The following is a 22639-nucleotide window of genomic DNA, read 5'->3' on the forward strand; positions in this document are numbered from 1 at the left end:
GCGCAGAACGGATCGTGCAGGCATCCCGGATCGTGTACCGACATAAATATGGCACAAAAAAAGAGAGGCTCTCACTAAATCCTTGGTGTTTCGAGTCTGACGTCATCACGCAACATTGCGCAACAGTGTTTTTTAGGCGATTTTAACAATCAAAGGTAGTTTAGATGGTTAGAGTAAGGTTAGGGTTTGGGTAAAGGTTTCGTAAGACTTGAAACACCAAGGATTTAGTCAAAACCAACAAGCCACGCCCACGGATCTGACTCGAAACAAGGATTTAGTGAGAGCCGTCACAGATCCATGCTTAATTTTTTTTTAGCAAAAAAACCCGGCTTCATGGACAGCCGGACACAAGGCCTTACAAGCTGTTCCGTGGAGCGCTTATTTTCATCAGTAAATCGAATCAAAACCAGCAACAGAGCAACTATGCTCATTGAAAGACTAAATAGCCTCTCATTGCTGATGTTTGAACGAGAGCTCACAGAAACACTGGACTTTAAGAAGCTGTTTGATCAAGGACACATATTTTCAAATTCCATTGGCAAAGGGAGATGATATAAGTTTACATTTATTTGGTTATTCCATAGTTGTTATGAATGTATTATGCAACCCAACTGAATTCAGTTGAATTGTGTGACACACAATAGCCTACAACATACCCTTGCTGACACATATATGGAAATTTAATTAGACATATTTTAGGGAATGTTTAGGGAACAAGTGTGAGGATTCTTGTTAGTTTTGTTCTTGTTTTCTGTTTTCTTTTGCTCTGTTCATTCATTGTTTAATTTAATTCAGTTGTTAGTAGTTTTCCCTAGTTCCTAATAGTCTCATTATGTTCTTGTAACATTCACCACATGTGTCCACTGTCCAGTAAATGCTCATTGTGTATTTAAACCCTACCATCTGTTACGTTGATGGCCCTTGTTTATGTTGGTGACTAGTTTTCATATTATCCTGTTTTTTTTTCATCTTCTTTCCTATTAAAGTTTTCGGGAAAAAAATGTGTTTATATTCGCAGGGTCAGGCAAACTACCAAATTTCATTTAATTATTATTATTTTTTTCATTTTAAATCATTTAATGTATTTGATGTACTACAAACAAAACCCAATAACGCGAGTCGGCAGCGCAGCATTCTCCGTTTACTGCCGGCTTCTTTGCATCTCGTGTCTTTTGCAGCACCTCCCGCTGAAGTGGGGCGGTTGTTGCACTCTTAAAAACAGAGTTAAAAACAACACATTTTGTGTTCAGTTAAGGACAACACGTGTTGTCCTTAAATAAACACATCTCTGTTTTATTTCTTGGGACAACACATTTTGTGTTACTTTTAACACAACTTGTGTTAAAAATCAACACATAATGTGTTAAAAGGATAACACAAACAATGTGTTAAAATTACCACATCCATTTTAAGAGTGTGAGCTTTGGTTTACCTTGATAATATAAAAATGAAATTTGCCCAGGGTTTAGTTTGGTATAGGCCCATTGCTGTTACACATACTGTTCTCTGGCTTTATTTATGCTATTTTCTCTGATTGGTGTTTTTAATCAATTATTATTGATCAGATAGGCTACTAGTGAAAAATGTTAAAAGCAAAAAGCTGTGCAGCAAGTTGACATAAATTTTTTAATCAACTTTTTGTTATACAGAACAGTAAAATGTTGGGAAAATATATGATCATCATATAATCTGTTTGCATCTTGGTTCTTTTGCATTGACATGGCACATTTTAAAATGGACAGATTACTGCAATGATTTTACACACTAAAAAGCCTTAAATATTGAAGCATGCATAATTAAACATGTTAAAAGTTAAACTACAACACCTTAAAAACAGTTGTGTTAAAAATCACATAACACAATGTATTAGATAGGATAAAACAAACAATGTGTTAAGAAGGATCTTCCAACTAGCAACCCCACACAGAGGGAAATAGTGGAAGAGAAAATGTATAAATATATCAGAGGGCTAAACATTTTTATTCTTGTGAAGTCATAAGGCTGTGACAGCAGTCATTTCTCATGATTAATTCAGCAGTAAAAGCCACAAACCCACCAAGAGGATCAGAAAGGATGGAGGAGTTCGGCCACTGGATAAACACACACACGCACGCACAAACACATTCATCAGATTTAAATACTAAGTACTTAGTGCTACATTTTTATCAAACACTACACTCTTAAAATTAATGTGTTAAAATTAACACATTGTTTGAGTTATCCTATTTAACATGTCACGTGTTATTTTTAACACATTTTGTCTTGATTTTTAACACAAGTTGTGTTCAAAGTAACACAAAACTTGTTAATAGAATCACACAATGTGTTAAAATGAACACGTCCATAATGTGTTATTTTTTAACACATTTTGTGTTGATTTTTGGTTAATTTTAATGTTCAAAATGCAAAAAAAAAAAATTTTAACATAGAAAATGGACACAAAACGTGTCCTAAGAAATAAAACAATAATGCGTTGTACTTAAAAATGTGTTCTTTTTAACACAACTGTTTTTAGAGTGTAATGTTTGGTAAAAATGTTTGATAAAAAAGTAGGAAATTGCTGTTTATACGTTGCTTTTAATTAAAAATTGTTTAAACTGATATTTACCTGGAAGCACTTTCATTACGAATACGCTTCACTCTCACATTTGGGCAAGATACAGAATTATTCTGAAGCAGCCCTGAAGTATCTAAGATAAATTTTTTTGGATCAGTAAACAATGGAAAGTCTGACTTAAATGTCGTCATTGAAGCAGTAGTGACAAAACCTACCTTGCATGCTGAAGAGAAATATGATTTCCTCACCATTGATAAACTCTCTTTTAGTGAGCTCACTTTTGTACATGAAATATTCATATCCATATCCATCTGTAACAAACACTGTCTCGTTGCCAATTTTGGTTTTAGTTCCATTGTGTCGAGGATTATCCCAGAAAAACTTTTTACCTGTTACAATAAAATGTTTCTTGTAAAGCTACATATATGTGACCTTGGACAACAAAACCAGTCTTATGGGTCAATTTTTCGAAATTGAGATTTTTACATAATCTGAAAGATCAATAAATAAGATTAATCTTAAAATAAGAGTTGTTAGAATAGGACAATACCTGGCTGAGATACAACCGTTTAAAACTCAGGAATCTGAGAGCGCAAAAAAATCAAAATATTGAGAAAATTGCCTTGGAAGTTGTTAATCAGGGGCACTGTGGCAGACCATCCACTCACAAAAATAAAGTTATTATATATTTAAGGTAGGAAATTTACAAAATATTTTCATGGAACATGATCTTTACTTAATATCCTAATGATTTTTGGCATAAAAGAAAAATCGATAATTTTGACCCACACAATGTATTTTTGTCTTTTACTAAAAATGTTCCTGTGCTACTTAAGACTGGTTTTGTGATCCAGGGTCACATATGTGATCACTTTATATTGAACTAAGATGCTGAATATTACTGGATTTCTACTATCTGGATGAGTAATAAAAGTTAAACATAAAGTCAAAACATATAAAAAATAAATAAAAATAATAAAAAGGGATGTATAAGTGCTACATAATATGCCTGAAAAAGTCTCACCAGTAAACAGTCCTGGGTCTGTGGTGACGCTTCTCTCATAGGACATGCGTCTCTGCATATGTGGATTTTGATCAAGCACCTGGAAGGTCACTTGTCTCCATGGACAAGGCCACTGCAACTGGTCATCAAACTCACCAGATACCAAACGAACATACAATGAAAAGTAAGTCTCAGAATTCCTCATATAAACCTGATAGCGATAACCTTCACTAGAGTAATACAGTGGACTTGCTGTATAATTCTTAAGTTTCCTAAAGTTCCTTATCTGCAATATTTGGGGGCACTCAGTCTGTGAAATATTGATATCATCCAATGAGAAGCCTCCACTGGAGTTTCCAGCTCCTTTACGTGCTTCAAATAGAATTCGGAAGGTTTTATTTGCATTTAGTGACACGTGGTGCAGCCGCCAGTATCAGGTGGTCCTGAAGAAATGTGGAACAATGAAACCTTGAGCAACATTTTTACAGAGTTCATGAACTTCATTTGCAAAAAGACAAAGAAATTTGTTTGGTCAAAAGATCCATTAAAAGACAGAAGTGTTATAAGACCTGTGATGCTATCCATAAGTCTGAATAGTCCTCTGCTGTCCGCTTCATTCTGGTATTCTCTTATCCAGATGTTGAGCTTGTCATTCTGATTGCCGCTGTGATAGTAATAAAACTGAAGACACTGAACTTTGCAGTCTCTTGTTGGGGTCATTGCTCTGGTCTCCAGTCTAGCGGAGTCGCCGTCATTTTTGCCCTCTACACTGAAGTGCATAATGAAAGAGCTCCCTGCAGGTATTAAAAGACAAAAATGATCAGTAGAGTTGACATGGGGCAAAGAGAAATATTTTCATGGTCATATGAAGAGTTTGGTTCCAAAATGAGATAACAAAAATCAGTTTTTTTTTGTGCGTTCCAATGAATATCAATCAAACTGCAGTTGGTTTGTTTTGGTTTAAGCCATAATAACTAAAAAAATACAGCCAACTAACACAATAAAACACAATAAAAACATGATAATCTCATTTTGGAATCAAACTCTTCATATATACACCAATAGTTTTCTCTTAAATTACAATCTTGCCCAAAATAGCCTTTCTTGTCAATATCAAAATAAATATCACAAAGTCTCACCATTTGTCTTTTTGTCCAAGTATGTGTGGTCAGACACATTGACGGCTCTCACTGAACTGACTCTCTGCCATCCGCGTTCAGTAGAAGAACAGAAACTCATCTGACACAGAGACTCATCATCAAAACTACAGTTGTGAAGGAAAGTGGTGGACAAATCTATAACACACACAGAAAAATGTGACACATTTTTATGCAATATTTTAAAACGCATTCATATGTCTTTTTTAATGCAACACTGTCACATGGCAGTTATGTTAAATATCAGACATATACCAAAAAACCTGCATATACAGAATAACACACAGATTCATTGTATTACAAAGTTTACACATTAGAAGAACTACAATAAAGTAAAAATACTCACTGCATTTATAGAGTCTGTTGAGCTCAATAGCATCATATTCACTCATGTCTAGGTTCTGACCAATCATATCTTGAAACTCAGGGCGCTTAGTAATAATTGTGGATCCATTACCATTGCTGTAGGAGGCTTTACCATAATGCATGAGAGACATGTAGTCATATGGGGTGCCCTGGACACTACTCACATTCTCACTGCGTTTATTGAATTCTCTCTCATACCCTGAAAAAAGACTAGTGAAGTTATTAAGCTGGTTGTCAGTAAGGAATACATTATATAATTTGAATGGGTGAAAAATTATGTGGCAACCTGCTTTGATGTTTTCATGTTTTATTGTCACATAATCATCTCTGTCATATCTTGTATGCTCATGATAAAATCCCAGTGCATGGAGAAACTGATGCTCAACAGTTGCTATAGTTCCACAGCCGTCTCCGATGGAAAGATTTTGACTCTTGGAACCCCTCCGCCCAATAAATGATGAACACCTGCAAAATCAATCAGAACGCATTTCCGGTTCTTCCTGTTCCTGTTTATAGTAATAGCCACCTGTATATTATGTTCATTGTACATACCCAACTATACTTCCATAATACTGTTTTTTACCTGCACGTATGCAATCGCTGTATATCCTGCACTTGCTGCTATTGAACTTCTGGTTAGACAAAACTACATTTCGTTGCTCTGTATTTGTACATGTGTAATGACAATAAAGTTGAATCTAATCTAATCTAATCTAGATGTAGACATGCATTTAGTTAAGTGTAGTTTAAGATAGGCCTACAGTTTATCTGATTTGTCTGTTAGTTTCAACTTTCATGTTTCAGTTTCGGGGCCATCCTAAAAGAAAGTAAAGAATTTCAGAGTTCAGGGGCAGCTACTGCAAAGGCATCTCTCTTGTGCTTCAGTGTTACTCTAGGGACGACCAACTTCATGAGGTCGACAGACCTTAGAGACCTTGATGGGACATGCAGTTATATAAGGTCAGAATTGTAAGTTGGGGCTATAGACCATTTAAGCATTTATAAACAAATACTAAAAGATGAGTAAATTTATCTATACTGTACCCTTGAAAATTCACCACCGAAATATAAGAATCTTCTGTTGTCCTGGGTTTAAAGTCAATGCATGTTTTCAGTCTGAACTGCTCAAAGGCCCTCAGGATAATTCCTTTATATTTCACACCTACAAATCACAGTCAAAGTCATTTAAGAAGGACAGAAAACAGATATATTTAAATACATAAAGATACTTTAAAATAAGCCATTATTTTCTTACTCAGATCAGCACTCAGCACGTAGGGGACAGGGATTGCCCACAGGTATTGATTTCCCAGAATCGAACTCCTTTCCCTTGGCTTTGAAGCAGATAGTTTGTATTAGGAAGGGATATATCTTTAGATAATTAATATCTGAATTTTCTTGAGTTTGTTTATGTGATCTCTTAATGTACAACTCACCACCATGATGTCTCCCTCTTTTAGATGTAAACCTAATGACAAAATGTATTCAAGTTGTATAATGAATATTAGCTTAAAGTGCATACTCTCACCTTTACTTAAGTGTATATACAACTTGATTAGCTGAAGGTTTTAGGAATTACAGGTCTTTAATACTTAGGCCCCCTCTTTTTCAAGAGACCAAAAGTAATGGGACAGTTGAATCAAAAGCTGTTTTTAGGACAGGTATGGGCTTTTCGTAAAATAATTTCCTCATAAATTGAGCATGTAAAAGGTCTGGAGTTGATTCTAAGTGTGGTGCATTGTGGAAGTGTGGAAACTGTTGCTGTGAACCCACATCATGCAATTCACCGAGATCTCCATGCAAATTATACAAATCATATTTAGATTCTAGAAACACAACAAATCCACCAGAAAGATACCAGGAAATATGGACCTCACTGTGTACATACAGTACATGAATACAGTAGTACTGTACTGTGCAAAAGTCTTATGCACATTAGTATTTTTACCCCCCAAAAAGAGGTTTTAAGTCAGTTATTTCTATCTTTTGCTGTAGTGCAGTGGTCACCAACCCTGCTCCTGGAGATCGACTGTCCTGAAGATTTCAGCTTTAACCCCAATCAAACACACCTGAACTATCTAATCAAGGTGTTCAGGTTTGCTTGATAATTACAGACAGGTGTGCTGAAGCAGGGTTGGAGCTGCAGTCTGCAGGACGGTCGATCTCCAGGAACAGGGTTGGTGACCACTGCTGTAGTGTATCACTAGTAAATATTAGTTTACATTTTTATACGTTCATTTTGACATTTTTTAATAAAAATCCAGTGGGATTTTTGTCTGCACAAGGAGTGTGATCCACGCAGAGATCTGGTCTCACCATCATCAAATATATCTACTCTTAAAAATAAAGGTGCTTAAAAGGTTCTTCACTGCGATGCCATAGAAGAACCATTTTTGGTTCCACAAAGAACCATTCAGTCGAAGGTTCTTTAAAGAACCATCTCTTTCTTACCTTTTTATAATCTGAAGAACGTCTCTGTTACGACGGTAACCTCCGTTCCCTGATGGAGGGAACGAGACGTTGTGTTGAGAAACAGACTGGGGTTTGATCTTGAGAACCTATCATCTCCGAGTGGAATTTAAAACACCAATGGGCTTGGCGAATGGCACACGCACACCAGTCCCCGCCCCGTGCATACGAGTATAAAAGGTGGTGGTGGCGATTCACTCATCTTTTTGGGCTGAGGAACCTGAGAGACATTTCCCGGTCGCTGCGGCGGGTTGGTGAAGCGTTGTGGCATGAAGACACAACGTCTCGTTCCCTCCATCAGGGAATGGAGGTTACAGTCATAACCGAGACGTTCCCCTTCAGTCGGTCTCTCGACGTTGTGTTGAGAGACAAACTGGGGACCTATCTTTATGACCTCAAGCGGAGCGACACTGACTAGACTAGCGAGTCACAAGTGAGCGCTACTGTGAGACGTAATCTTCCAGTGGGATCAGTACTTAGTAGCATACCCTGAGAGGCTTGTACTGACGGCCGTCACGGACAGTGGCATTCGTCTCTATTAGCGAGATGCCGCAAAGGTACTGGGCGTAGCCCAACCCTCAGCACTACACTTGTCTGCCAGAGAGGCGCCCTGAGCCAGTGCCCACGAGGAGGCCATACCCCGAGATGAGTGGGCTCTCACTGCAAGCGGGCACGGGCGATCTTGGGACCGGTATGCCAAAGCAATGGCATCCACAATCCAGTGCGCCAATCTCTGTTTGGAGACAGCCCTCCCCTTGTGCTGTCCCCCAAAACAGACAAAAAGCTGCTCAGAGCTTCTAAGGCTCTGCGTGCGGTCCAAGTAGAAGCGCAATGCGCGTACTTGACACAACACGTTGGAGGTTGGGTCTTCCTCCCCAGAGGGGAGCGCCTGCAGGTTCACCACCTGGTCCCGAAAGGGAGTGGTGGGAACCTTGGGTACGTAACCTGGCCGGGGTCTCAGGATAACGTGAGAACTACCGGGCCCAAATTCTAGGCACCCATGTGACACGAGAATGCCTGGAGGTCCCCTACCCTCTTGATGGAAATGAGCGCCAGCAAGAGTGCCGTCTTCATCGTCAGATGAGAAAGACTGGCATCTCTGAGGGGCTCGAAAGGGGCCGTACAAAGGGTACAGAGCGCGGTCGAGGTGGATTCACCCTTCTCGTTCCCCTAAGGAACCTGGTGACCAGGTCATGTTGGCCGAAGGACGTACCATCCACGAGATCGGGATGAGCGGCAATAGTGGCTACATACACTTTTCTGTGTGGACGGGGAAAGGTTTCTCTCGAGTCTCTCCTGTAGGAAGGCCAACGCTGACCCGATCGGGCAACTCCGTGGGTTCTCCCCTCGGGAAGACCACCAGGACGAGAAGAGACGCCACTTATAAGCGTATAAACGCCTAGTGGCGGGGGCTCTAGCCTGCAGGACGGTCTCCCTGATCGCCGGCGACAAGCCACTCAAGGTCTCCTTGTCCCGTCCAGGGGCCAGATGTGGAGATTCCAGAGGCCTGGCTTAGGGTGCCACACTGTGCCCTTCCCCTGCGACAGAAGGTCCTTCGTCAGGGGAATCGGCCAGGGGGAACTGTCGTCAGAGCCACCAGGTCTGAGAACCAAGTCTGGTTGGGCCAGTAAGGCGCAACTAACAGTACTTGGTGTCCCTCTTCCCTGACCTTACACAGGATCTGTGTAAGGAGGCTCACTGGGGGGAAGGCATACTTCCGCTTGTCCCGCGTTCTGTGCTAATGCATCCGTGCCGAGGGGTCCCTCGGTCAGGGAGTACCAAAGCGAGCAATGGGTGGAGTCCGGGGAGGCAAACAGGTCCACCTGCGCCCGGCTGAACCGCTCCCATATGAGCCGCTCTGCGTGGAGCGTCTTCTGACGAGAGAGCGCATCGGCTGTCTGGTTCAGGTCGCCTGGCATGAAGGTGGCTCGCAGGGACTTGATCACCTGCTGACTCCAGAGGAGGAGGCATCGCGGCAAGAGTCGTGACATCTGCTGTGAGCGTATGCTGCCTTGGTGATTGATGTACGCCACGGCAGTCGTGCTGTCCTGCAGAGGGGTTGGAACCTCCTCAGTGCCAAGAGGACAGCCAACAACTCTAGGCAGTTGATGTGCCACCGCAGCCGGGGACCCGTCCACTGCCCCGATACTGCGTGCCCTTTGCACACGGCACCCCACCCCTGCAAGGAGGCGTCTAACCACGACGCATCTCGAAACCTGCCCAAGTGGAACCCCTGCTCGGAGAAAGGCCAAGTCTGACTAAGGGGTGAGGGTGCGAAGGCACTGAGGCATCACCGTAATGCGCCTGGTGCCGGTGTGCCAGGCCCTCCAAGGAATACGACTCTGAAGCCAGTGCTGAAGTGGTCGCTTGTGCATCAACCCGAGAGGGATAACCCCTGTTGAGGATGCCATGTGCCCCAGGAGCCTCTGAAAATGTTTCAGCGGGACCGTTGATGTCCGTCTGAAATGTTTCAGACAGTTCAGCACCGACTGTGTGCGCTCACTGGTGAGACGCGCTGACATACGGACAGAGTCTAGTTCCATACCGAGATAAGAGGAGCTCTGAGCTGGGGAGAGCTTGCTCTTCTCTTGGTTGACCCAAAGGGGGATGTCAACATATCCCTCAGCTGCCCCACAGTCCAGGGAAGTAACAGCTCCTGAGCCCGTCAGATAGGAACGCGCCGAGAACGGCATATTCCATGTCTTTGTGAGCTCCTCATGCACCTCCAGCGTTCCGGGGAGTGCGTGGCCACTGCAACCCGACGCTCGTGGCTGCCCGAGCAAGCACGGTCATCATCTCTGCATCGCCACGTCTTGGGCTCGACCGCCTGGGGGCGGGAGCTCCAAGAGGTCTCCGCATCCGATGCCAGGAGGTAGCTGTCCGACGTTATGACAGAAAGTTCATCCCCATCCCGTTGTCGAGTCTGTCCGCTATGGGACGGTACACCGCCTCAAGCCAGGTGAGTGTACCGGGGCACGGTTGGTCCGCGAGCTGAAACTGGCGGAGAATCCATGGGAATCCCCAATCACCCCCGCCGCTCACCGAAGCGGTCGACCTCGCCGAAGTGGCAGTTGACGCTCGGGAAGCAGTTAGGGTTGTGGCTACATTCCGGAGAACGTAGCCAACCATGATCGAAACGCCTTAATCGATGAGCCCTGCCACTGCATTCTGGAAACCCAACATGCAATACAGGTGTCATGCCCGTCGGACTCGGGGGTGAGTCTGTCATACCCAAGAACACAGCTGCGAGACATGCCTGAAGACAGTGCAGACTGTGAGAGGAAATTTGCTCTTTTAGAAATATCTGCAGCTCGCTGCCGAGACACCCAGGGGAAATCCGCTACCGAGAGGGAGAAATCCGCTGCTTCGCATCGTAAATCCAGCAGTCTGGAAGGAGAATTCTCAGAGAGAAGAATCGCTTGACATGTACCGTCATGCAGGTTCCGAAGAACAAAAGATGAGTGAATGGCTGCCACCACCTCCATTTAAACCCGTATGCACGAGACGGGCACTGGCGTGCGTGTGCCATTCGCCAAGCCCATTGGCGTTTTAATATCCTCTCGGAGATGATAGGCTCTCAAGATCAAACCCAATTCTGTCTCTCAACACAACGTCAAGAGACAAACTGAAGGGGAACCTCTTTCGCCACGAAGAACCTTTTGTGAAACAGAAAGGTTCTTTGGATGTTAAAGGTTATTTATGGAACCATTTAGACAAAAAAAGGTTCTTCTATAGCAGTGAAATGTAAATTAATATATAGTTTTCTGTTGTGTCACATACCACCAGGGTCTCTTCAAGTACCACTAGTAGTACGCGTACCACAGTTTGAGAACCACTGTTCTATAGCACCGTGAAGCATCTCTATTTTTAAGAGTGTTTTATTACATGAAGAAAGAAAAAAAACAGACAAACTAAATTCAAAAGAACTGTAGCAAAGTCTCCAAGATGCAAGAAGAAACTTATCGAAAAAGCTGCACAAATGTATCTAGAATTAATGCTCCTTTAAATGCAAAGGGAAGTCACACCAAATAATAATTTGATTCAGTTAATCGAAGTTAATTGATAAATAAAATCGATTCAGGACATTATTTTTGAAAGCATCCCTTCTTTTCACAGGTAGATGTCTGTCTCAATTTTTTTCTCTTTCTTCATGAAACTCTTGGTTATACTCATACTCATTATATGTTTTTAATATATAATGATCCAATAATGTGTGAGCAAGTTATTAACATAATATGGTGATTTTACCTTTGTTTATTTCAGAAATATCCTTCTGTTCCCCATCAATATCTTTTAGAAATATATGAAAAATAAGGTTGAGTCAGAAAATACCACAAACAAATATCACAGGAGTAAAATTAGGTTTCTTTCCCTTTTCAAGATTGCTGCTATGTTTTAGTATCTGAAAAGATTTGTAATTCTTGTTTGTTTGAAAATTGTCATTATGGGATTATATTAGCAAATAAACCTTGTTTTGAAATGAGACCTTATACTATACATTGTTGTACTCACCAGTTACATTTAGTGAGGGCTGAGGATGAGAAAACAATATTTCAATATCATCAATACTGAAAAAAAGATGTTTGTGTGTGTGTAAACACTTACACCATTTTTGCATTACAATGCATTCTCTATAGAAGGCAACAACATAAAAAAGTCATGTGGGCCATACTTTACTACCAGTAGATCGCCGCAAAGAATCAATAACTGTTTTAATGTAATGTTTTAATGTAATTTAACACAATTAATATAGGCTACAATAAAATATTACCATAAATTAATATTAATTAAATATAAAATAAATTGTTATATTCTAACCAAACACAGACCGAAAGTTAACTTTGGGCCAGGTGCGTGGGGGCTGATAAAACCATCTATATAACCCATAGGTACTGTCAGACTTACCACTGGTGATGCAGAGCAAAAACCCAATGTCAGCAGAAGAAAAGCCCACAAATTCATCTTTGCTGTAAATCATATTGATCACATTTAACTGTTGATGATTGGAGTTAACATACTTAAAAATGACGTAATATTTTACCAAATAATTGTTACCTAATCATTTTAATTACTATCTCATATACAGTACATTTAAAATTCATCACTTACCTTGTTAAATATGTGAAAAACAGGCATGCAATCATCCCGCTTAAAAGGTAACAATAAAATGAAATCCCACCTGCTTGTCAAGTTATTTTTATAGTGAAGTACTGTTGTTCATCATCTCAGTAATTATAACATATGCAAATTTCTCTACCTAGATTTTCATGTGGACCACACCTTGATGAGACTGGCTTTTTAATATGAATTTTATAATGTAGTTATACAATACAATATTATTAAACATAAATAGTTGTTTTAATTCAACATGTGTGACTGTGAAAACCAGGCTATAATGTTTGAAAATCTAATTATGAGATAATAAGCATCAAAGTTTGATTTCAACCATATTTGAAGAGTTCAGATGCAAACCCCTCTAAAAGTCACCGCCGTCAAAAATGAGATCATGATGTTGAGTGAATGTTACTCAAATAAATACACTCTGTCTGAAATATCTTGTATTGACAATTGCTGAAAGTAAATGTAGGAGCCTAACGAAAATGCTCATTTAAACAAAAAGTAGTCTGTTGGATTTAGAGGATTTTGCATCTGAACTTTTACTTGCATTATAGATTATTTTAACATTGAATCACAAACAAATGGGTTACAGCTGGGTTACATATAATTGACACATTTCTTTCTGTATGGCACATTCTTTATTTTTGAGTAAAATGCACTCTTTTTTTTAAATAAACATTGTACTTCAGTTGCTAATAAATTGTTGTGTACATCACAAAAGTTGCAAGGATTATGAGGGATGTCTGTTGTCTTGGTATACAACTAATCAATAGATGTTTGTGTGACTCATGTGCTGTTGACAAATAGGTCAGTTGACAACATATTCCAGAATAAGAGAGATGTACTGTAGTAGATGCCTGTAAATAATGTTGCTGTCTAAAATGCAAATGAGAAGAGTAATGGACAAACATGTGTCTGAGTCTGATTAGCAGAAGAAAGTATTATAGTCATGGCTACTATATGTAAAAAAAGAAAAAAGATTGATAATATACGGTATGACTATACCACAAATTCTTTCTTTTGCTGAAAGTATATAGTAAATCATACTTGAGATATCTGTCGTGTTTACCCTTATCACATTCTCTCGAAGATGTAACACCTTAACTGGGTAGGTTAAGTGTACTGCACATTCTTCATTTAGACCAAAATACGACAATTCATTTATGTTTAGATATCAATTATTTTGAGTCAATCCAACTCACTATAGGATAGGCCTAGGAAAAAAGCCGAACTCCTCAGAAGAGAAGCTTATAAAAGCATTATACTGTTTTGAAAATACAAAACAGAAAAATGAAATCAACATTTTGAGTCAATCCAACTCACTATAGGATAGGCCTAGGAAAAAAGCCGAACTCCTCAGAAGAGAAGCTTATAAAAGCATCATATTGATCACATACTGCTGATGTATATGAGTGGCTTGTTTATCACACAAATTATTTTTCAGTTATTTAATTCAAACTGCAGTGAAAATACAAAACAGAAAAATGAAATCAACATGTTTGAAATATATGTAAATATTACTCTACTTTATTTCATCTTATTAAAAGTTGCTGGCTTTGGACTACACGCAACACTCACAATTGTCATGATATACACAGACAGCTTATTATGTTTAGATGAGGAAATATTTTCCGCACTTCTTTTCCTATAATCAAATTTGAATTGACGTAGGTGTCAAATTCCTTAATCTTATAAAATTTAACAAAACAAAAATTATATTACAGTAATATACAATAGATATATTGGAAAGATTTAAGTTGCATTCTTTTGACATGGTATTTTTGTTGTTTTGACTGTCTAGTATTTGTTTTTATTCACGAGTTCACCTTTGCAAATAAAATATAAAGGAAATAATAGTATGCGTATTTGGCGTGCTGTCCAGGGCTCCGAGCTCTGTATTTTTGCCCGAACCCAGAGTACTCCCCCCTGTCTGGGTAGAGGGCTCCGAGCTCTGTATTTAATCACAAACAAATGGGTTACAGGTAGGAGCCTAATGAAAATGCTCATTTAAACGAAAAGTAGTCTGTTGGATTTAGAGGATTTTGCATCTGAACTTTTACTTTGCATTATGTAGGATTATTTTAACAGTAAATCACAAACAAATGGGTTACAGCTGGGTTACATGTAATTTACACATTTCTTTCTGTATGGCACATTCTTTCTTTTTGGGTAAAATGCACTCTTTTTTAAAATTAACATTGTACTTCAGTTGCTAATAAATTGTTGTGTACATCACAAAAGTTGCAAGGATTATGAGGGATGTCTGTTGTCTCGTTATAAAACTAGTAATCAATAGATGTTTGTGTGACTCAGGTGCTGTTGACAAATAGGTCAGTTGACAACATATTCCAGAATAAGAAAGATGTACTGTATAATGTCAGCAGATGCCTGTAAATAATGTTGCTGTCTAAAATGCAAATGAGACGAGTAATGGATAAACACGGATAACCAAATTTGAATTGACGTAGGTTTCAAATTCCTTAATCTTATAAAACGTAACAAAACAACAATTATATTCCAGTTATATACAATATATATATTGTAAAGATTTCTAAGATTTCTTTTGACATGGTATCTTTGTTGTTTTGACTGTCTAGTATTTTGTTTTTATTCACAAGTTCACCTTTGTGAATAAAATATTAAGGAAATAGTATGCGCATTTGGCGTGCTGTCCGGGTAGAGGGCTCCGAGCTCGGTATTTAGGCCCGAACCCAGGGCGCTCCCCCCGTATTTGGGCTGAGTTAAAAAATGGGCTGATGGCACGGAGTCGGGGTGGTGGAGGGATGCTGAAAACAGTCGAGAGAATAAAGGTAAGACAGCTGGTCTATAGTTATAGGGACTTCCTATTACGCTGATTGGACGGATGATGTAATGATGATGAAACTTAAATTGTAAGGAAATTTTATTTTCCAGTTAACAATCCAATACACTTGACGCAGATAAACCAATAAATTATTTAATATACAATGAAAATGACAAGAAAATGCAATAAAAGCACAATCCACACACTGCAACTCTATGAAACTGACCCAGAACTAAACAGAAACAGCGACTTAGACCATGCATAAGGTAGATATTAACAAGATGCATCACTGCCATTTCAATGGGGAGGGGTTGAAATGCTAAATATGGCCGCTCAAGCGAAAGAAAGTCCTCCCTTTCAATAGAAAGAGCAAATATTCGAGAAAGACTTATGATTTGGTGTAGCGGAGCTCTTTACGGAGTCCCATGAGGCGCTTGCCAGCCTGTGCGTATGCACAATAGCAAAGGTAACCTTGAAAACGGTTATTAAGCTCAATTTAAGCTTAGGAAACAAATGATGACAGAATTTTCGGAAACAACTTATGTAAGTTTTATAGACTCTGATGCCCATACACTTCTGGGGGAAAAAGAACATCTAAACCACAGCAGGGCAGTCCTCATATCACAACCCATGATCATTCATGCTCATTATGTCACCACAAGGGGAAGCCAGTGTTGGGCTTTATCATTGTTTTATGTTTGAAATAAGTATTTGGAGCAAGAGTGCTTTAAACAAATAGAGAGCAGAAAATATTCTATTCCTTTTAATCACAAGTTTATTCTGTAATATAAAGAATTATGAAAGAATTAGTAAGAATAACAAACATGAAAGAAAGTAGAAGTAAAAATAATACAGGAATCTATTGAAAATGAACAGCAAACATAATACATTCATAAAAAAAATAAGCAAACAGTACAAAAATGGTAAGGGAATGTGACAGGGATTTATAGCATGTTTTTCTCTGTGTTCTTAATTTTCAAGGTTGTGTGCTGTTTATGTGCATGTTGTAGTGTTTGAGGAAATCAGATATCTAATAGAGGTGTTGTAAGTGAACTCTGCCCCTCCACGCTGGCTGGTTGATGTGAGAGGTGTGTCTCTGGGGGAGGTGGAGGATCAAGGTATACATTTTTATCAGCATGCGTGTTCCCTGAGAACATTCAACGCAAATCTTTTGATTTGATTGTACAATATTTTATGCTTTTTTTACGCAGTGTACACTGTGAGTTTACACTTTCTGCTGTAGCCACACAGTAAATATTACGTAAGATAAGAGAGGATAGGATAAGTTACATGTAAGCATTTTGCAGATGCTTTTATTCAAGAGCGAGTTGGATACTAAAAAATGTAAGAAAAAGTGTGTTCAGCTGGGCTAAAACCCATGACATTTGCTAAGGCACCTCAGTAGTCAGTGAGCTACTGTATCTGTCATTTTCAATGAATACAAAGGCTCCATTATCCACATCTGACAAGGAAGGAACACACACATTATCCCAAATAAATCCAAGTTTGATTGATTTAAACAGAAGAATCATCCAAGCACTTAATTCTTAAGAGTACAAATCGTGCCATTGATTTGTAACATATGCTTTTTGGTGGACTGATCATTTCAAAACGTTCTGCTTTTTCTTGTCTGCCTCGAAAACTGAAAAAACAGTTGTACAGGTGAAAATACAGCATTAAGGAAAGGCAATGAAGCCAGATGTACACCATACACCCTCAGTGGAAACTGGACATCCCGATCAGAAATGAAGACAGTAGGCTACCTATACTGCGGAGGATTAAAGGTTACTTTGCAGTGCTTTAAGCGACAAAAACAAAAGATGGCCTATTTATCAGAGAAACCTCCTTCAGATGAAGACAAATCAATTAACTGTACATCCGTAAGTCATATTCCTTTGAGGTGTCAAATTTTTGCCCGTTATATTCCCTGTGTTACTGTTTATTATTCTCACCAGATAATACAATAGTAATGGAGATTATGAGTTAAATGACAAACTCCAAGTTACCATCTTCTAAAGAAAAGTAAAAAAAACTTGAAATTGATGGAGGTCAGTTAGTACATTTCAGACAGTATCAGAAGGTCCAAAGCGTCACAGCATCATGTGCCAGCAAACTGGAGTGACTCTGGGGGTGCGGCATTGACAGCATGGCAATGAATGCTGGACTTTGACTTTTTCTGTGGACTATTTAACTTCACACACATTTATATGTATATTCAGCCACAGAGAGTCCAGACTAACTCAAGCTCATTCATTGGACTAAGCACTACCGAGACCGTGGGACACAAGGTAAGCTTAGCTTTACAGCAGAGCTATAATAAACATTCAAATAAAATGAGAAAATACGTAAACAACATTTCTTTCTTGTTTAGAAAACAACAGTGAAGATGAAATTGTACTTGGTGCTCGCTTTTGTTGCATTTACAGGTAAATCATGCTCATTACTGTATCAAAAAAATGATGTTAATGCATTCAAAGATATACAAGAAACAGACTATAATTGTTAACAACATTAACTTCATTAAACAATGCAATGTTTTGCTTTTTGAGAGAATTTGAAAACTGACTGGAAAATGGAAAGAACCAACATAACACAATTTTATTTGCATCTTTACCAGGTTGCCAAGCCAACCTATTTTATGCTGATGAACCCAAGCCCCATCTGGAGCAGTTGACCGATGCATTCTGGAGTTATGCTGCCAAGGCTACGCGCACCGCAGAGGACACTCTTAAAATGATAAGAGAGTCTCAACTGGGCCAGGAAGTCAAGTAAGTTAGCTGTAGTCTGCATTCCAAAGACTAAAGACTAAAATCTCAGAATGTACGTATGAAGTTTTAATCAATAATTTTTTCCATAATACAGTGCTAGGCTGACACAAAGTGCTGATATGGCCAGTGACTATGCCACCACCCTCAGGAAACAGGTAGATCCTCTGACTGAAGAGCTCATGACCAAAATCACCAAGGAGGCTGAAGTGTTGAGGGAGCGTCTGGGTCAGGATCTGATCACAGTGAGAGACAAACTGGAGCCCTATGCCGACAACATCAAGAGTCAAATTCAGCAGAGAGTGGAGGATCTCAGAGCAGCCATGACTCCATATGCAGATTCTCTGGATTCTGAGAGCCTGAAGGCCACTCTTCTCCAGAAAAGTGAGGATCTGAGAGGAAGTGTGGAGCAGAGCGTGAAGGAGCTGCAGGCTCAGCTCGAGCCCTACACCGCTGATATCAAAGAGAAAGTAGACCAGCGCCTGCAGGAGTTCCAGAAGACCGTGAGCCCCATGGCTGAGGATCTCCAGGCCCAGATTGCTGAAAGAGCAAAGATGGTTCAGCAGAGTCTAACACCCTATGCTGAAGACCTGAAGGAAAAGCTGGACCCCTACGCCCAGGACCTGAAGACTCAGCTCACCTCCCTCTATGAGTCCTTTATCAATTCCAACTAAATTCTTTAAAGACTTCTGTCAGGAAAACAGAAATGTATATCTTTGCATTAGCATCGACTCCAAAATCTCACTTTTGAAAGAACATCAGCCCTAAATCAAACTACTAGCCAACAGAATTATCTTTTATGCCTTTTGTTTGCTCATTTATAAATCAATGTAGAGAAAGTTAACAAATAATCAATAACAAAATCCTGTTATTTACACCTTAACCGTCAATCTGCACCTTTTTCTTTATAACAGTTGAGTATTTATTTAAATATTATTTGTGACTGAATGTTGTGTGTGGTTTCTTTTGTCTGTGTTGCAAGTTTATAATGTCGAGTTATTTTTTATTTATGCAACAATAAAACATCTGCATTTTACTACCAGTGTTTCTAGTGGTGTGTGAAAGATGTCCCCAGGTTACCGTTCAAAACAATTAATGTCTGTACAGCGGTATATTTTTTAATTAATACTTTTAAATTATAAATGTAAAATGTATGATTTTTTAAAAGCACAATCCGATCCAAGAATTTACACCTTTGAAAAATTATGTAGCTAAAAGGAGACATTTTACATGTTTTATAAAAGAGCACTGGACAGAAATCAAATTACTATACAAAACAGGAATGGTATCGTTGCAAAAACAAACTTTGTCACAGTTACACATTCTCTTAGGAAAAGCATCTATATGAGAAATGCTTATAAAAGTATTATAAAGAGCACATAATGAAAGTATTTTGAAGCACTAATCTTCTATAAAATCAACCATTAGGCTATTTGAAAGATTGAATTGATTGTCTTACTTTAAAATATGGACCTCTAACAGTTACATCCAGTACTGATGATACAACAGATCAAACAGTTCTACCTCAGCGTTGACACAGATATACTGACAGTAATTTATGTGACTGATACTCCTAAACAACATCCTGATGTTTATATCTTAGCACACAGAGTTTCTTTATATACAGATATAAACATTCCCTCAGATATTATACATTTTCACGGACATGAAATCTTGTACATGAAGGACATGAAAAACATCCCATTATCTTCTTTCCACCAGCTGTGGAGGACACAATGACTGTTACTGACGTATGAAAAGTTATTAATAGGCTACATTCCAAAAGGTAAGAGAAATAAAGGATGAATCAACAATTGAATTACAAAATGAATCTTCCTGTCACAATAAAGATATTTTTTCATCAACCTTAACTGCCTGTTATAACTTCATTGACTAACTTTGAATCCCACACACTGCTTTCCTTTACCCATATTTTATATGGAGAACATCCACATCTATGACAATTGAACCCCATTTCTAACACAATGATTACAGCTCGATTATTTTTATAAGTAATTACTATCAATAAAATTAATTCTAGAATTAATTTAGAATCTGCTGCTAAACTTTATTCCTTTGTGAGTGTATGTTGTCTTTTAAAATGGTTTACAGCTCGACATTGTTATCATTGTTTACACCCACTGAAAAACTCACTGTAATGAAATATGGTACATTTTGATGCGTAATCCTGACAGCAAGACACACGGGATTTATGCTCCATTCATTTATAAATACAGATTTGAAACAGTCACTTTTACTTGCTCTTCAGGCTAAAAACGGTGACACAGGTGAGTGGAGAAATTCACTATGTTAATTAAAAACACAAATTCAAAATCTTTTTCCAAAGGCTAATTCTTAAAGATCGGGTATCGTGCTATGTCATGCATTCTGACTTTTTTACACTGTTAAACGTGCTGGCTTCGGAAAGTTATTTTTATAATTCTGGATCCCTGTGTCGTCAAAGGGATCCTATTCCTTTTATTGGCCATTCTCCCGGAAAAGCACAGCAAGGCTCCATTTTTTCTGGAGTTGTTTCCCACGCAACACATACCATCAATGAAACAGCAGAGATAATCAGGGATACCCAGAATGGCAGGATCCCAGGTAACTCAAAAAAGGCCAATTTAAATCACAATTATACGTTTGCTATATTTCTACTTACCTGGCATGAACTACACAATTTCCTCTCCAAATTATAGTGCTGGACTAACACAGAACACAGGTCAACATGCCATCACCCTCAAGAATCAGATGGATAGTCTGGCTGAAGAGTGGATGACCAATTTCGCTAAAGAGGCTAAAGTTTTAAAAGAGGTTCTGGAGCAGGATCTGATGACATTGAAAGGCCAACTAGTGTCCTATGCTGACAATGTCAAGAGTCAAATTCAGAAGAGAGTGGAAGAGCTCAGGGCAGCAATGGCTCCATATGCAGATTCTCTGGATTCTGAGAGCCTGAAGGCCACTCTTCTCCAGAAAAGTGAGGATCTGAGAGGAAGTGTGGAGCAGAGCGTGAAGGAGCTGCAGGCTCAGCTCGAGCCCTACACCGCTGAGGTAAATCAGAAAATGAAATAAGATCTTCGGGAGTTTCAAAAATCTCTTGTCTTAAGATTTCCAGGCTCACATTTACTTTGAAAAGTTAGATTGAAACTGCTTCAGTTCCACTATTCTTGACTTCTTTTTTACTCAACAGAAAATCATATTTCCTGTATACTCTTTACAAATGTTCTGCTTGTGCTTCTTAGTAATGCAACAATAAACTATGTAGCATCAATGCTACATCATGTTTATGAACACTGCACTTTCTTCACCTCCGCAGATCAAACATTCTTGCACATAAAGCATCACTAAGTATTCATAGCACCCTCTAGTGGTGAGAAGTACAGTTATTATTTAATTATTTAAAATATAACATTCAAAAATACAAACATTTTAAAATTCACAAAATCAAAATGTAATCAGAAAACACAGCTGGATACTGTTTATAATGTTATTGCCTGTTCTTTTCACAGTGAACTGCTTTAGGGGTAAAGGGCATGGAGGCTGGAGAACACTACATTGAATGCCATCACATACAGTGTCAAAAGGCTTCAAATGACGTGTCAGGCCTTATCAGGAAGTAAAGAATATGATTTGGGTCTGTAGGTTGTAAGAGTTCAATAGGTCAAGTATTCAAACTCAAGTCTCTGTCTAGTTTTAACTGAACAATGTGAATCAGATGGACTTTTCCAGTTAGAATACTGTTGTAAATAATAAATGGCATACCAAATGCCTTGGTGTAACATTTAAAATTTTCCTCTATTTTAACTTCCCTTTAGTGACATCTACCCTGTGATTAAGTAATAGACTCACAAAAAATGTTCATGCATATAAAGTTACAATGCTACCAACTCTAATATCACTTCTGTGTAGAGAAGAGTTCACCATCCCACACTTATCATTATCTGTATTGAATACGAGGATCTATAGTGACAAAAGGTCCAGTCAGGAAGTTATGATGTGGAGCGCTCCTGACAGCAAGGCACTACACACTGGACTTTGGGTTTCCACTCCAGCAATCACCTCCTCATGCTGTATAAATACAGATAGAAACAGCTACATCCTCACTTGTTCTTCAGACTGGACAGCGTGGAGACTACAACCATGAAGGTTCTCTTGGTGCTCACCCTTGCTGTATTTACAGGTCAGAAATTACATAAATATTTTTTAATAATATGAAATATCTGCACTGTTTATAATGTTGCTGACTTAAATGTATATGTAACAATACAGGTTGTCATGCCAACCTTTTCTATGCTGACGAGCCCATGCCACAGCTGGAGCAGTTGACTGATGCATTCTGGAGTTATGTTGCTAAAGCTACACACACCGCAGAGGAAACCGTCCAGATGATCAGGAATTCAC

The 22639-nt window shown here is 38.9% G+C and overlaps 3 protein-coding genes and 1 pseudogene across 3 annotated transcripts; 3 read left to right on the forward strand and 1 right to left on the reverse strand.

Moving 5' to 3' along the window:
• Positions 1-1641: 1641 nt before the first annotated feature.
• Positions 1642-12731, reverse strand: LOC130558116 (meprin A subunit beta-like). The gene is made up of 15 exons (XM_057340365.1): positions 12662-12731; positions 12458-12519; positions 12065-12083; positions 11801-11842; positions 6520-6551; positions 6339-6417; positions 6128-6245; positions 5370-5548; positions 5064-5282; positions 4700-4855; positions 4130-4354; positions 3582-4003; positions 2773-2946; positions 2609-2690; positions 1642-2090 (listed from the first exon to the last, which is right to left on the reverse strand). Exons 2-12 carry the CDS (start codon positions 12512-12514, stop codon positions 3966-3968), a joined length of 1164 nt encoding a protein of 387 aa, XP_057196348.1. The 5' UTR covers positions 12515-12519; positions 12662-12731; the 3' UTR covers positions 1642-2090; positions 2609-2690; positions 2773-2946; positions 3582-3965.
• Positions 12732-17826: 5095 nt separating this feature from the next.
• LOC130558235 (apolipoprotein A-I-like) lies at positions 17827-18912 on the forward strand. Its single transcript, XM_057340531.1, has 3 exons — positions 17827-17899; positions 18091-18241; positions 18336-18912. The coding sequence occupies exons 1-3, from the start codon at positions 17860-17862 to the stop codon at positions 18910-18912; spliced, it is 768 nt and encodes a 255-aa protein (XP_057196514.1). The 5' UTR covers positions 17827-17859.
• An 823-nt stretch (positions 18913-19735) lies between these two features.
• Positions 19736-21855, forward strand: LOC130558380 (apolipoprotein A-IV-like). Its single transcript, XM_057340750.1, has 5 exons — positions 19736-19789; positions 20508-20526; positions 20741-20834; positions 20929-21289; positions 21748-21855. The coding sequence occupies exons 1-5, from the start codon at positions 19736-19738 to the stop codon at positions 21748-21750; spliced, it is 531 nt and encodes a 176-aa protein (XP_057196733.1). The 3' UTR covers positions 21751-21855.
• Positions 21856-22229: 374 nt separating this feature from the next.
• LOC130558381 (apolipoprotein A-I-like) overlaps positions 22230-22639 on the forward strand; it is a 5327-nt pseudogene continuing 4917 nt past the window's right edge.

The sequence above is a fragment of the Triplophysa rosa genome, linkage group LG8, assembly GCF_024868665.1.
Source record: "Triplophysa rosa linkage group LG8, Trosa_1v2, whole genome shotgun sequence".
Taxonomy (NCBI): Eukaryota; Metazoa; Chordata; class Actinopteri; order Cypriniformes; family Nemacheilidae; genus Triplophysa; species Triplophysa rosa.

Excerpts from the sequence above, each read along its gene's own strand:
- LOC130558235 (XM_057340531.1), top strand. The coding sequence starts at position 17,860 with ATGAAATTGTACTTGGTGCTCGCTTTTGTTGCATTTACAG. Across the intron at positions 17,900-18,090 it reads CGCTTTTGTTGCATTTACAG|GTTGCCAAGCCAACCTATTT; the intron begins GTAAATCATGCT and ends CATCTTTACCAG. Across the intron at positions 18,242-18,335 it reads CAACTGGGCCAGGAAGTCAA|TGCTAGGCTGACACAAAGTG; the intron begins GTAAGTTAGCTG and ends TCCATAATACAG.
- LOC130558380 (XM_057340750.1), top strand. The coding sequence starts at position 19,736 with ATGATACAACAGATCAAACAGTTCTACCTCAGCGTTGACACAGATATA. Across the intron at positions 20,835-20,928 it reads AGGGATACCCAGAATGGCAG|AAATTATAGTGCTGGACTAA; the intron begins GATCCCAGGTAA and ends AATTTCCTCTCC.
- LOC130558116 (XM_057340365.1), bottom strand. The coding sequence starts at position 12,514 with ATGAATTTGTGGGCTTTTCTTCTGCTGACATTGGGTTTTTGCTCTGCA. Across the intron at positions 6,552-11,800 it reads TATTTCTGAAATAAACAAAG|GTTTACATCTAAAAGAGGGA; the intron begins GTAAAATCACCA and ends TTTTGTCATTAG. Across the intron at positions 6,246-6,338 it reads CGTGCTGAGTGCTGATCTGA|GTGTGAAATATAAAGGAATT; the intron begins GTAAGAAAATAA and ends TGTGATTTGTAG.